General features: G+C 40.3%; 1 protein-coding gene across 1 annotated transcript; it reads right to left on the reverse strand.

The window, feature by feature from the left end:
* Positions 1–2,248: 2,248 nt before the first annotated feature.
* Positions 2,249–9,786, reverse strand: ttc22 (tetratricopeptide repeat domain 22). The gene is given in 9 exon segments (XM_030049736.1): positions 2,249–2,925; positions 2,927–3,190; positions 4,253–4,405; positions 5,105–5,266; positions 6,149–6,267; positions 6,656–6,771; positions 6,929–6,984; positions 8,237–8,537; positions 9,389–9,786. Coding segments are annotated over 9 exon segments (1,707 nt in total). The 5' UTR covers positions 9,652–9,786; the 3' UTR covers positions 2,249–2,652.
* Positions 9,787–14,756: the final 4,970 nt, after the last annotated feature.

Here is a 14,756-nt window from a genome sequence, read left to right on the forward strand (position 1 = left end):
CCAAAACCGCAGATACTACAAATACTACATGCGCCTTGAGTCTGCTGAGGGAAACTGTCAGCAACAGCTCACTGATATGATATCATTAATGACATTAATGTGTGTCATTTTTGTTGATGATTTATTAATATTAATATTAGACGCCACATGAACACACATCACTTACAGACAAGAGGCAGGCAGATAGATTTAGATGTCACTCCACTCCAGTGAGATCAAAAGGGTGAACCGTTGTTTTTCCTCATAAAAAAGTTGCAGTAAAGCAAATATTTGATGCCTAACTAAAGGTTTTGGCTTAGAACATTTAGATTATTGTTTGTAAAAATGAATTAGCTGTCAAAGGTATCTAGTAGCTTCTAGTAGTTCAACTTTACTTAAAGAAAACAAGGCAAAATCCCTCAACACTGTATCAAAAGACACTTTCACATCCCCAGTGCATTCAGAATGCAGTGGCAAGTTTGATTTCAAGATCAAATATATTTTAGCCTAGCTATACTAGTTAAAAGTTTAATGTAGAATTAATGTGTTTTAAATGTTTTTCTTACTTGTCTTTTAGAGTGTTATGCTTTAATAAATGTGGTTATCATAATTTGTAGTAGCAACATTAGTGGTAGTGGTAGTAGTAACAGTAGAATTCAGTGTAACTAAAAAAGTAATGATTTAGAAGATGACAGGAGTGTGAGGTAAAAACTTTCAACCACCTCTGATTGTCCTCAGATTTGCCAAGAGAGAAAACCCTGATGACGTGGCAGATCAGAGATGACTCAAGGGTGTTTCCCAGGATTATAACTTCGTGACAGCTATGCCTTCAACAAGACAGCTGACAAGAAAGTCTCAGTCACTGTTTGGGTATACAGCTCAACCCTGTTCCCCCTGTGTGATGACAGTCAAGTCTTTAAACATCACAAGATATCCTCTTGCCACCCCACAGCAGAGACACCACCTTCACAGCAGTATCTGGACACTTCAGGTCTTGTCATCACTGCTGGAGAAACAACACAGGTGTTGTGTGGCATGCTACTCACTAACATGTCACAGTTGTGGTGTTTTTTCACCAGTAACAAGTCATGCAACAAATTACAGTCCACCTCAGTGATAACATTGTTGTTACTCAAACTCAAGTCAGTACCTTTGTCACCAGTGTCTAAAAATCAGATTGGAAACTATTGTATCCTATATATCACATATTGGTACACATTATGCTATATATGTAAGATCAATTCTAATAATAAACCTGCAAAATCGATATTAATTCAGTCATTGGTTATGTCCTAATGTATGTATTCATATCTATCCCCCTCCTCATCTGAAGCTAATGTTACACTTCAAACTTCAAATTCAAGTAGTAGTACATGTTTTGACTGAGGATAAACCAGGGCACTGCTATATTACAGTATAGTAAAATATTTTTTTTTCAACAATCTGGTAGTTGATCAAGGTGTAAATCCAAAAAAATAATGGTTTTAATGGTTTAATATGGTTATTCACATATTAAAAAAATGTATATATATATATGTCATCACTGATTGACAAGAGAACTATGTAAAAAGATGTAAAGCAAACGATGGCTACAAATAAAGTATAAAAAAAAAATAAAAAAATAATGGTGGATCCTGAGGGGCACAGGGTGGCAGCTGCCTCCCTGTGAAAAAGGCCTTGCCTCTCTAATTTTGGGCAATAAACATAATTTAAAAAAAAAAAAAAAACATATTGAAATGTTGCCACTGGTCACACTAAGATCAAAACTCCAATGTCCAAGAAAATCTTTAATTGACTTACATTCATTTTCTATAGCCTTTCCCAGATGTTAGACATAACCAGATTGTGTATAATCCTAACCTTAACCAATAAGGCAAAATGACCAGCAAATATGTTAAAAAAAAAAAAAAAAAAAGGTGTGTGTGTTTACATCCAGTGTGTGTGGGAGAACATATTTGATATTCCTATCCCAGGGTGATCTGTTTTCTCATCTCATTTACCAAACAACAACAACAACAAGCCTTACCTCAGATAATTTAATTGGAACTCATACATAATACAATAGATTTCTTGCAATAAATACTAGACTCACTTTTTTTTTAACTGCACAATCGGAAGAAATGTGTAAGTTTGTTCAGAGTAGGAGGAACTAGTTCATCTTTTTTTTTTTTTTTTTTTTTTTTTTTTTTTTTTTAAGCTTACAATTTAACAGGCAAACCTCATTCCAAGTGTTATTCAAAATACCATGACAGATCACATGCCGAATGATTCAAAATGATTGTAGCTTAGTCTTTTATTCAAACTGCAATGCATTTCTTGTGCACAGTGCTACTTTATTATATTTTGCTATCAGATGTTTGGGCTTGTGATTGCAGAGTTTCCTTGCACTGACAGCAGAGGTACTTTCTATCGTGCAGGCACTGTCTTGGTTTCTATCCCCATCTACTGGTGAATAATATCTGTCACATTAGCAGTACATGGATTTTGAAGGTGTGAAAAGGACAAGAAACAGATACCCCCATTTTTCTGACAGCGTTCTTTTGTCTTTCTGATGTTATTTAGAAGAATTTCCTCACTCTCCTCCAAAAGGGACAGTAGTCAATGAGGCATGGAGGCAGAAACAAGTATGTTCAAACAACTTACAGTCCTGAGGACAAAATTCCCATCCCTGTTTTATGACATGGAGAAAGATCTAGCCAGTGGTCTCTTCTTGGCCAGCCGTTTTGGCTGCACTGTCTCTAGCAGCCTCCTCACGAGGTCCAGTCTGCCTGTCCTGATCAGAGCTCTTGATAACTCTGTCACCTCTGCTGTGCGCGTCCTGTACAGCCTCCTCAGCTCATCCTGCACAACATCTGCAGGGTACCTCTCCTCTGCCTTTTGCACCCACACCTCGAGCTGGGTGACTGCAGGGTCGGTGTCAGGGCCTCCCTGGGTGAACAGAGCCAGGAAGGGCCTCTAGGAGGCAGTGCAGGGCAGTGGTGTCTGCGCTCCCTGGCCTCTCTAGCTCCAGAGCCCGTTTGAAGCAGTCTGCAGCGTTTTGCTCCTCGCCCTTCAGCAGGAGGCAGCGTCCCCTCAGCACATGGAGGTCAGGCAGGCTGTCACCCAGCTCAAACTGCAGGGCCTGGGACAGGCTCACCAGGGAACAGTTCACTGCCCCCTCATCCACCAATAGGCTCTCCTGGAGTGCATCCACACCCATGTAGTAATAGACCTTAATGTAAAACCATGTTTTGAGTCAATATAGATAGGAGATTTTGCCAGAAGGTATGTATATGGGTCAAAAACAATGAAAAATGGTGTAACACCAGTAGATAGTTGTCCTTTTTGACCCATATAGCCCATTTTGTAATTTAAATTGTGTTCCATTTGCCGTTTCCATCCCTGTGGAGGGCAGTGTTGCCCAGTTATACTGCGTGAAACTGTTAAGTGTCATGTTTTTGTTGCATTTAAGCATTTACTTGAGTCTGCCAGGAGTGTAAGATGTGTTTGATGTTAGCTTCGGGGCAATCCAGTCAGTTCCACTCTGCTAGGTATGACTAATCAATACCAGTAAAAATGCTGAACTCGTGCCAAAAATAATGTTATTCAACCCAGGTTTTAGCAAATACAGAATTTTTCAGTAAGAGCTAGCCTCTGTTGATCATAGAGTATATCATTACACAGTGTATTGTCCTGTTCATTGTGTTTTTGCATTGACTTTGTCAGTGTTTACTGTTTTGAATTCCTGCAGACACGTGGACTCTCCTCGTTTCTACACGAGCGATAGGTATCTGTCAGGACACTTACAGTATCTTTAAACAAATCATTTAGAGAGGCAACCATGAAGTAAACTCTGAGACAGGCACCAACAGATAAGGAATTACAACGAACCTCCTTTTCTTTGTTCAGGGTTTTGAGAAATAATTAACTATTTGATGTGTTTGATGTGATAATCCTGCAGGCATTTGGCCTTGTGTCAGCAGATGTGTATTGAATATGGCACAAACTTCATACACCCAAGACAGCGACTTATTTGCAATAGGCTTAAATGTATTCCCATGGTCAGGTCAGATGTGTTTTCAACAGAGAAGTGATAGTGCTATTTAAGTATTTGTTGTTAAATCTTCTGTTTGCCAAGATGTAACAAGAATTAAACCAATTTTATTTTGGTGGAAACTGACTGCATTGGAGAGCAATGGGAGATTCTTGGAAACAAAAAACAGCCAGAATTTTCCATTGTTGTTTTCATCTTTCATCTACTCATTTCTTATTGATCAATGTTTTGTGCTTTTACCTGTGCCATTTCCAGATGTGTGCGCAGACATGGACGTACGCTGAGGACCCTGTCCAGGTCTTTTCTGGCCTCGATCAGGTACTGTCTGTCAGGTATTCCACTCTGACCATGTTTTGCCCTCTCCAGGTCCCTGACGTAGAGCATCATATTGATCTAAAAGGGACACATTCACAAACAAGATACAATGCACCTTCATACATTATTTTACTAAATATATAAATGAGCATAATGTTATGCAGCTGTTTTCAAAACAAAATGCTACCATTCATTCGTTCACTAACCATTTACAGTTTGTACAACTGCACCCCACAACCACAGCATATTAACACTTGTGACTTGTGACATCACGTGACAGAGATCCCATTCAAGAGGAATAAGTCAATGTCGTTTGTTGTTTTGTTTCAAATGACACTGAATTGCTTTTAAAAATATATTGAACTGGTGACTTGGGAGGATTTATGTTTGAACTAGGCCTAAAAGTTTTTGAGAGAACAAGTCCACCGCGCTCTACAACCTCCTCGTATTTGATATTATTTGTTGGGTGCATTTAACCAAGATGATGTTGACAAAAATTAGGTGAAAAAGGCTGCATGTTACTGTCCAAAGGATCTTTTTTTTTCTTTTTTGATCAGCAGCGCAACACACACAGATGTTTCAGCTTTCAAAATCTTCTTTGAGACTTTGCATTTACTTCCACTTTACTGAACTAAATGGTCAAACATAAATCCTGCCCATCTTACTCTCAAATAAATGTAATGCAAGCACTCAGTAGTAAGGGGATTTAGGAGGTAATTGACTCGGGTCTGCTCGGTGGATTTTGGCATCAACTTGATGTACTTCATGCTGCAGTACCTTGGCCCGGGTGCAGTAGGCCTGCCAGTTGAGCTCTGGGTCTGGCAGTACATTTAGAGCCATGTTGCAGATCCCTGTGGCCATCTCGTGCTTGCCCAACAGAAAAAACACCTTGGCGAGGAGGTTCAGGATGAATGCATCATCACTGGCCAGCTTTATGGCCTGTAGAAACAATCAGTCATTGGTTATGATGTTGGATATAAAGTGGTAACCACTGGATAAGTGCCTAACGTGCTTCACTGCAATCGAAACTGTAGTTGTCACTGCAAATCTGTTAAAGTAGAACTCATAAAACACATTAACCATTTCCTGACAGGGGAGGGACACAACAGAGGTACTTAGTTGCATGAACTGCAAGCAATAAAAAGGCTGATGTCTATGATGGACACTTATCCGATATAGTTTAATGCTGTTGTCATGTGAAAGCTTTAGAACTACACTTGATAATGCTGTTTTTATTTCTGTTCTGTTCTCAATCTGAATTCATCACAGCGTTCATTCGTTTCAAATTAACTTAAGGTGGTACAAGATTTTTGTTCGACAGTAACAAGACAGCATGAGTTCACTCTAAATCCTGGTGTAACCACACAAAGGATATGATACAATATTAAGTACATGAGATATGCATCATTTGTACAGTCCAAGCCTTTGGGAATATTTAGCAAACAGATGCAGAGCTTAGCTTTCATATTAGTCACCACTATCAGCCTCACAAGCAAATGTCAGAATATATTCATCCATCACCTTAAGGCCTTAATTTTCAACAGTAATTCCCTATCATTAAGACTACAGAACTGAGGTTTGGGATCTGAAACGGGTCATGTGCCTATTTCTAGTTTCTGCATGACAAGAATACAAGCACACTTTAATAAGCCTGAGTCTTAAGGAGAGGTTAATTTAATCAAATTTGACAATGTCTTGTGTAGGGCTATGACTTTTTTACATTTCTTGGAGCATAATGGCTTTTGGGGTTTGCAGGGAAATCCTAATTTCTCTTGCTGGGCTGATTATTGATAAGAAAATTCAATGTTTGAGTTAACTTACAGTTCCATAGCAGGACAGAGGATCAGAGCCTGAGTAGCCACAGTCATGTATAGACATTGGCACAGTGCTGAACTCCTCCTTCCTCTCCAACATGATGCCAACATAGCACCAGGCTAAAGCTGAGATGAGAGAGAGTGTACATCCATCCAAGATTATTTAGAGCATATGCACATTACAAGTGTTATGTTGCCTTTAAATGATAACATTTATGTAGCATCCTGCACCATACTGTTGATGTTATTTCTGTAACAAGGTTCACAAAACTCTTCTAATCAGCTGCTGTTGATCACATGGTATCAAAGGGTCGTGGAGCAGGATTATGAAGCAAACACTGCCTTGTGCTTATCCTACCCATGTGTTGTTTGCAATAGCCACACTGATAAATGCCTGCAGAATGAATGTTTAGTGGTAAACTTTGAAAACCGCATTGGCGTGAGCGCACTCCCACACCTGAGCCAAACACTGAAGATGTGTATAGCATAGACGTCTGGAGAACAGCATAAATACCTTTGTGTTGTGTTTTCTCTGATTTCAGTGTTTCTGTAAGAAGCTTCAGTCCCTTATTGTAGTGAGAGAGTCTGGAGTATTCAGAGTCCACTTTGGTCTTTACTATGTCATCTAGCCTGCAGGGAGACAATGACTGCTTAGCCAGTGCACACAATGTAGTTTTGTAGAAATTCATAAATATATTATTCTTATTCTAATTCTTATGCATTATTATCATTATTATGTACTGTAGTGGTATTTCTTTGTCAAAGTCCCTTGGTCCCAGTTTTGTACCTTATATAGATTGTTGCCATTTTAAAATACCAGCTTCTTTTTTCCTCCATTGGTATCTGAAAAACAGCATTAACTCCTGTTATATATCAGAAATAAAATTACATTTAATGAGCAGGGATGGATCTTAAGGCACTGTTGTGGTTTTAAAGCCCCAATCCGGAATGACAAGCCTGTAGCGTCGCTCCATGTCAGTCGATGGCGGTAACCATTTCATTGTTTGCTAACCACAATTAAACATCAGCAAAAAGAGGAGGAAGAGGAACCAACCAGAGCTCACGTACAGAGCAGCATGACTTATGAACATGGTGCTCCAAGATGATAGCAAAATAGAAAAATGGCCAATTCAAACTCTTCAGCAAATTAAAATTGGAGAGGCGACAAGACGAGGAACCAATCAATTCAAGAGTGATGAGGAGCTGCCATTCTTTCTATTGTATTAGTAAAAGCATGTAACATTACAGTAGTCCCAGTTAGAGGTTGACACAGGAGTGAAATTGTTTACCTGTATTGACCAATCAGGATTTTTTTTTTTTTTTCTGGCCCCATCCCAGTCCCGTGACTGTTGCCATATAGTCAATCCCATACACTTTATGCCCCAGTCCCTCAATAATCCCAATTACTTCATCCAATTAAAAAAGTCATTGACTGTATGTATGTCTGTTCTTTGATTTTCTCTACAACCCTTCATCTGATCGACTTCACACTTGGTGGGTGTATTGCTGAGGACCCAAGGAAGTGCAGTGTCAAGTGTGAAGTTATTTGGATGAGCAATTCTCCAGAAAGCTGCATGCAGCAATACTGGGGGCCAAGCAATCACCCTGTTCCAAACAAACATTTTGAACAGTCATGCACCGGTGTTTATAATCACAGAACCTCTACGCAAACACATTACATGAGGGGGACGAAACCAAGGACAAGTGAGAGCAAGTTTGATTGCAACACACGCAAAACTCGCTTATGTTGCTGCAGCACGCACAACCGCTGCACTCCACAAGCAAAATCAATCTCGGATTGGGGCTTTAATCTCAGCAGGATTATTACATCACCATTTCACTCACTTAAATGTTGGAAAATGACAACAATTTTGCACTCGTCTAGAATGAGGAATAAGGGAGTTAAGTGTTTATCGGAGACTAGCTTTTCTCGTAAATCACCAGGAATTATAAAGTGAAGTTATGGGGTCATGGAGCCAGACTAGCAGGTATACAGGAGAAATATATAGGAAAGTACATATAGGAGAGTAAAATGTTAGATGGTTATGAGTCACACACTTAAGTGAAGGGTCATATAAGCACATTCCCCTCTCACCAGCTGTCCCCCATAGTCCAGGGCTCTGTTGTACAGTATCAGCGCCGCAGTCATCCTCTCTCTCAGGTCCTCCTCTCTGTCCAGCTCCACATCATATGGATGGGCGTAGGCCTGCTCTGCCAGGCAGCGGGCCGCAAGCAGCCTGGACTCAGCTTTACAGGCCTCCCCGGACTCTAAGCCCATGAGGTAGGACACCTTCTCCACACACTCCCCTGCCTCCAGCTCCCTCCCCAGCTTGTCGTAGACATAGCCCAGGTTGGCCCAGGCGTTGAGGTTCCCTGGATCCTCCTTACAGATACTCCTGAAAGGTAAAGATATGCGGGCAACATTTTAAGGCAATGTGGCTGGGCATTTTGCCAGCATAAATATGATATTATATTTATATTATGTTAGTATGAGGTAACTAGAGCTTTATAATTGGTAATCTATTTCAAAAATACAGACAGGCCTCTTCTCTTATAGCCAATAATTTTAATAGTTTTCCACAGCGATCTTTTCACGTCAATCTTTTCCATTTTTTAACCAGCGTGTGGGTAGTTTTATTAGCCTCCGAGTCAGCAATCATTGCTGATTTTGTTCTGACTGGAGCAACGCGTTTGAGAGGATAATGTTCCCCTATGTATTTGGCTATATCACATTAATGAGTGGGACAGACCAAATGGTCAGATGTATTGCAACAGCACCATAATTTTCATAGCCTCTTGTTATTTGTGTGTGGTCATGTTGTGACCAGTCTGACAGCTTTGTGGCATTTTTCATACTGTAGGTGGTCCAGCCTGCCAGTTATTAACAGGCTGCCAACTGTATGAATACTCTGTGTTTATGCCCGGGTGGCCTTGTGGTTGATGGCTGCATGGGCAAGGGGTTTGGCATGTGCCTTGGTCTGGTTGTGTTGGTTTTGTGATTTTGTATGCTTTCTTTTCCTCGTGGTGAATGAGTATTAAATCTAAAGTAGTATAACAACACAAAGCAACCTGTGTGTTGTACAATTTGTTAAAAGCCTTGCAGGAATTCTATAAAACATTGACTGTTTCTCAAGATTTATGGTGTGATTACCAATCTACAGTGTCTCAAAATGTTGACAGAGAGATCTACCCGGCTTGGTGAATAATGTCCCCCCAACTGTCTGAAACCTTGACAACATATCATCACCTGAAAGTTTCCTCAGCCGTCTCCAGCTGGTCTAGGTGGAAGGCCAGGAAGCCAAGAAGGTTGCGGACACAGTACTGCAGATAACCGGTCTCAGCTTCCAGCTCAGCCCGCAGGCTGTCCTGTCTCAGGTAGGTGTCCCTCCGTCGCAGCTCCCCAGGTCCCACAGGATCACAGTTGAGGTTGAGCTCCAGGTGGAAGTGGCCCGGGATGTACTCCATGTCCTCCATGAGAGCTTCAATGTCCTCTGTGCTGCCTCCTTCCATGGCGTCCTTCTCTTTACCCTTTATTTTAAAAAGAACTATCAAGAAACTAAAAGAAAAACAATCAAGATCCTAAATATGTTGATTCATCTCCATGATTTAGTTGTACTTTGATCAGCTCTAGGAAATACCTGCTTCTCCTCAGCCGCGAGCGCAGTGCACTGACCCGACAGTCAACTGGGTGCAGACATCCATGTGCGGACAGGTAAAACAGGTTAGACTTGGGAGTGACGAGGGAGTAGGAGACAGTGCTGGTACTGTGTCATTCTCTCTTACTGCCTTTGTTCGTATTTCAGTGTATTTTCACCACTTCCCCCTCTTGATTCTCAAGTTCTTGAATACTTTTGAATGTCTAATTTTACTCTCAACAGTTTTTTTAGCGAACAGGAACATAGATTGCAGGACAACATCAGCGATTTATGTCATCTATGTTTTGTGCCTCTTGTGTGACCTTTTTTGTCTCCTTGACAAAAGTGTAAACTGTTGCTGACATTCTTTAAAAGCCATTCTGACAGAATGATATTATTATGTCTTGACATCAAAAAATGATTTTGAAGGCTTGTTTTGGATGGCTCCTGAATCAGCCCCTTCTGCATTCGCCTTTGTCAGCAGAAGCCAGCAGAAGAATGTGAACTTTCAGGCTCGTTGTGAATGTGCGAACTCTGACCTAAACCTAAACCTAAATATTTTGGATGGTTTAAACTTTTTAGTCAACACAAATTTCTATTTTCAATGTCAATTTTATTTAAACCAAAAATGTAATATGGTTTAACCTGCAATGAAAAGATAAACAAATAAGATGACAGTGAGTTGACATAAAGTTTCAACGGCGTGTGACTACCAAGGTGACATCACCTGCAGCCACTCAGATCAGGTATGGAGATACATCACACAAGCATGTGTTTAATCTGAAGATCTTTATCACAAGAATCCCATTTATATCTTTCATTCAATGGAGAGAATTTATTCAAGGTTGTCGAGAGGGCAGCACTGGGATACTGTACATACAATCCTCTATGATCATATGAATTTTCCTTCCTCAGTAATTCTCATATGACACCTTGATTAGACTAAGGTTGTCTTATATTTCCATTCCCTTGTCACTTAAAGTCCGGATTATTTTCTTCTTACTGGCACATTTACATTGACTGCCATTACTCCCACAGACAACCTTAGAGTATTCTTTGCAAACACTTACTTTAATGCAATGTGCAACTTATCACTACATTTTGCATTCCTTGTGACATTGTCTGCACAGAAACAAAGATGCATGTTTATTACATTACATCACCTTTCGCCTTTGAATATGCATATACTGTAAATAAAAGAAACAAGGCTAAGAATCTAGTTTACCTCAACCGCAAGGAAACTGGTGTACCTCAACCGCAAGTACTTCATGTGAAGTTTGAAATAATTAAGTTCTAAACCTTCTTGTTTAGCCTGTTTTTAAATGTGCCATGGTGCTTGATGCTTCATGCATACCTTGATACAGTAAATACTCTGTCTGTATCTGACCTATAATAATGACGATAATCATATTCATCCCTCAGTCTCCAGACCTTTCAAGCTGAGATGTGAATCTTGATTAATGTCTCATATTTCCATTCCTCTGTAACTCAAACCCTGAATTACTTGTGCATATTATTGGAGCTTACTGACTTAAGAGATCTTGGTGAGACATTTGATTGGCTTTCACCCATTAAGCTTTCAAACAAATTGTTTTTTTCACCTCAGCCAGAACACGTCAGCTGGATGAGTCTGCTTTTCCTGCTTCTGTCTCATTCTTTCTCCTGTTTCTACTCTTTTTCATCCAAAAGAGATTTAGCAGACAGCAAAGCACCAGCGTACTGTCTGCAGCTGCTTGGTGATGTCAGTCTGGGATAATGGTCATGGAGAAAACTGAGGAAGGTTTTTGCTGTGTGTGTGTGTGCGTGTGTGTGTGTGTGTGTGTGTGTGTGTGTTGGTGGGGGTGTGAGTGGTAAGATGTTGAAGGCACAATGAAACAGAATATCACTTCTGTTCTTTGAAGTGCTCTGTAATCCACAACAAGCTGATATGTTGTGTTCTGCGCTTATCTCACTCAGTTTGGTGGAGCTGCTATCAGAGTGCATTGTGTACGATTTATGTGTACTGCAGGTTCATGTCCCACTGGGTTCATTTTTTATTTGTACAGTGTGGGTGTGCAGAATTCTGATTTTTTTTTTCATCTCTTCTTGCACATATCACTCGACTGGGAAACCGTTGCCATGGTATTCATGCATCCCAGGCTAAATTCATGACATAATGATTATAAACGCTTGCGCATGCATTTACAAACTATCTTCAGAGGCCGAGACAGATTTTCTACAACCTCTTTACCTTAGAGGCTCCTATTTGAATAATAGTGCACATTCCAGCGGACACAGGGCAAAACAAAGGTATTATGGGAGACATTATGACCCCCAGTAATCCCTGGGGCCTTAGCAACACTCCCCTTCTGTAGAGGGATTACGATATGCGTCCCATATACTGTTAAAGGTTGTGTTACTGTTACACTAACCCCCTGTTAACCCACTTATTAATGGTCTTGATAACGGGGTCTGTCTTAATTTCTGGCTCATAGCATGGTCAGTGTATAATGGGCAAAAAACAATATACAGTGGCAATCAGGGATGTTAACATAACTCTATCATACCAACATATATGCCCCTACCATAGAAATGTAATATAGACTGTGTTACATATGTGTGAACCAAACATGCCCTCTCAGATAGGGTGACAAAAGTATTCATTATGATGAACATATATGTCTAACTTTTATACAGCATGTACAGATATGAAAACTACATAGGAAAATGTGCCAAATTCCATTTCATATATGGGTATGTTATATATGTCGAAATCCCTTATATGCAAATGTATTACATTTCTGTATGGGTGTGGATGTCAGCTGAGCTAGTGCAAAAATTTGTCCTCACTATGTAGAACTTGAATACAGGTTAGTATAGAGAAAACAAAGATGGCAGCAAAGTAGCTATTCGGTGTCACAGGTGCATACACAAGACACTTAAGCAACACTGACAAGGACACAGTTAGGAAATTTGGGGCCCCTTACAAGATGTGACACAGAATACAAAAGAACACCAAGAGCCTTATTAATCCAGACTTCGTACCTTTCCACCCCCTCCAGCTAACCTGGGGGCCTCTTCAACCACTAATACCTTTCTTACGCCCGCATTAACTGTTCCCAGTGTCATAGTCATCTTAAATACAGTGATGTCATTTTTATGTCATTTTTAACAGTGATCCACAGCATTATGGTGAATATTTAGAGCTTACTTTCCCATGTTCTTGCAATAAAAGGTTTAAACAGGAGGTTGTTTTGTCACTTTTGGCTCAGGGACCAAGCTGTGGAAATTCAGCCTCACTTTGGTATTCAACCCCAGTAGTCCTCCTGACAAGTGAGTGCCCCAAAAAAAACAGGCTCATAACAGCTGATTTCAGGTCCTGACCTATAGCTTACATAAGAAACCTGCTTTAAAGCTGTTTTTGTTTAATGCATTTGTTAGGCCCACTGTTTTTCCCACTGAAGGTTTTCCTCATTCTCCCCTCCTCCCTGAGACAAACTGAGCATTCAGATTGTGCTTACAGCTGAAAATCTTCTGTCTTGCTAAGCCACTTCATCACTGTTGACTACTACTGTAGCTCTTTCTTCTTCACAGCATCTCTTAGTGGGCAGTCAGCTCCTCTCTGGAATCCTGAGTGAGTGCTCACAGTGCCAAAGACCCCTTCAGCTGTGCAGAGGCCCTCGCTGACTGCAGATTACAGGGCTGAAAGTCGCTTTGTAGCCAACTGGCTCTCCCTTTGTGCAATGAACACAACATGATACACAAGCAGCGTTGCACCAAGCTGTCTTGCCAAAATGCTGCAAAATGATAGATTTTCTCTTTATCTGTTTAAACTCTGGATGAACTTAACTTGCCTCTATATCATGTACATATTCTTTATCTGAGGCAGTAGTATACATCACCATTAAATATTGGTATGCTTAAAGCTCCTTGTTAGCTGTCTATTATCTTGCATTTGATTTAAAAAAAAAGAAGAAAGAAAGAAAGAAAGAAAGAAAGAAAGAAAGAAAGTTAACAGGATGATAAAATAGGGCACTGCAGATATGTTAGGGCAAGTTGTAAAATTCATTTTTCCATCATCACCTGAAGCGGTTACAGAAAATGTCAGGAAAAAATAACAAGACACTGTAGTTATACCTACCACAGGACTTGAATGGATTGTGGTACCTGTTCACCATCTGCCTGATTGAATTTGCTCACCAACAATGGCTTTTTCCGCTAACAGCAGCAGTCATCATCTTCATAGTCTCAGAACATTGCCGACACATTACATCAACCCTCCAGTCTCATAACTATATCCTTATCCCGATGTATCATGGCATTCAGAGCCTGTGGTTCCACATGAGGAGGTTCAGGCCTGGTAGTGAGGGGAAAAACCTGATTGCCCATGAAATACTTGGACTGAGTCAGTGTAGGCAGGGAGGGTGTTGTCATGTAGTGCCACCGGGTGTGTGTGGGTGTGTGTATGTGTATGTGTGTGTGTGTGCATAACTTTATGAGAGAGGGTAATCTGCCACTCTTGTGTAACACAGACGCCTGTCCTGCTTCATTACACTGATTAGACAGTCTATCCATGCCACCCCAGGGGACTCTGCTGCATCTAAAGAGCTTCTTAGTGAAATGATCTGGAATCAGTCAGCCACATACTAAACCCAAACTATAGTTATTAACATTACAACTTTTAAAAAAAAATGACTTCAAATAAAAGATTAATTGTAAAGTTAGCTGTAAGACAGCTGAAAATAGCTGAAATCAGGTATTGGTAAGCTTTTTATTATTAATCATAGGCTGGACAGAGCCTTCCTTCATTCCGGAGTGCAGAATTAATGTGTCTATGTGAACAAGGTCTACGTTAACACAATATGTTATTAATAAACTCTGGATTATCATATAAACCATCATGGCTGTCTTCAAGCCTGTGATAACTGGCATGTAACATGTTCCAGGGGACAAAGTGCAAAGTAATTGTGTGGTTGTTGGTTATATTCACAAATTCACCAT

This window comes from Myripristis murdjan, chromosome 4, assembly GCF_902150065.1.
Source record: "Myripristis murdjan chromosome 4, fMyrMur1.1, whole genome shotgun sequence".
In the NCBI taxonomy this organism is placed as follows: domain Eukaryota; kingdom Metazoa; phylum Chordata; class Actinopteri; order Holocentriformes; family Holocentridae; genus Myripristis; species Myripristis murdjan.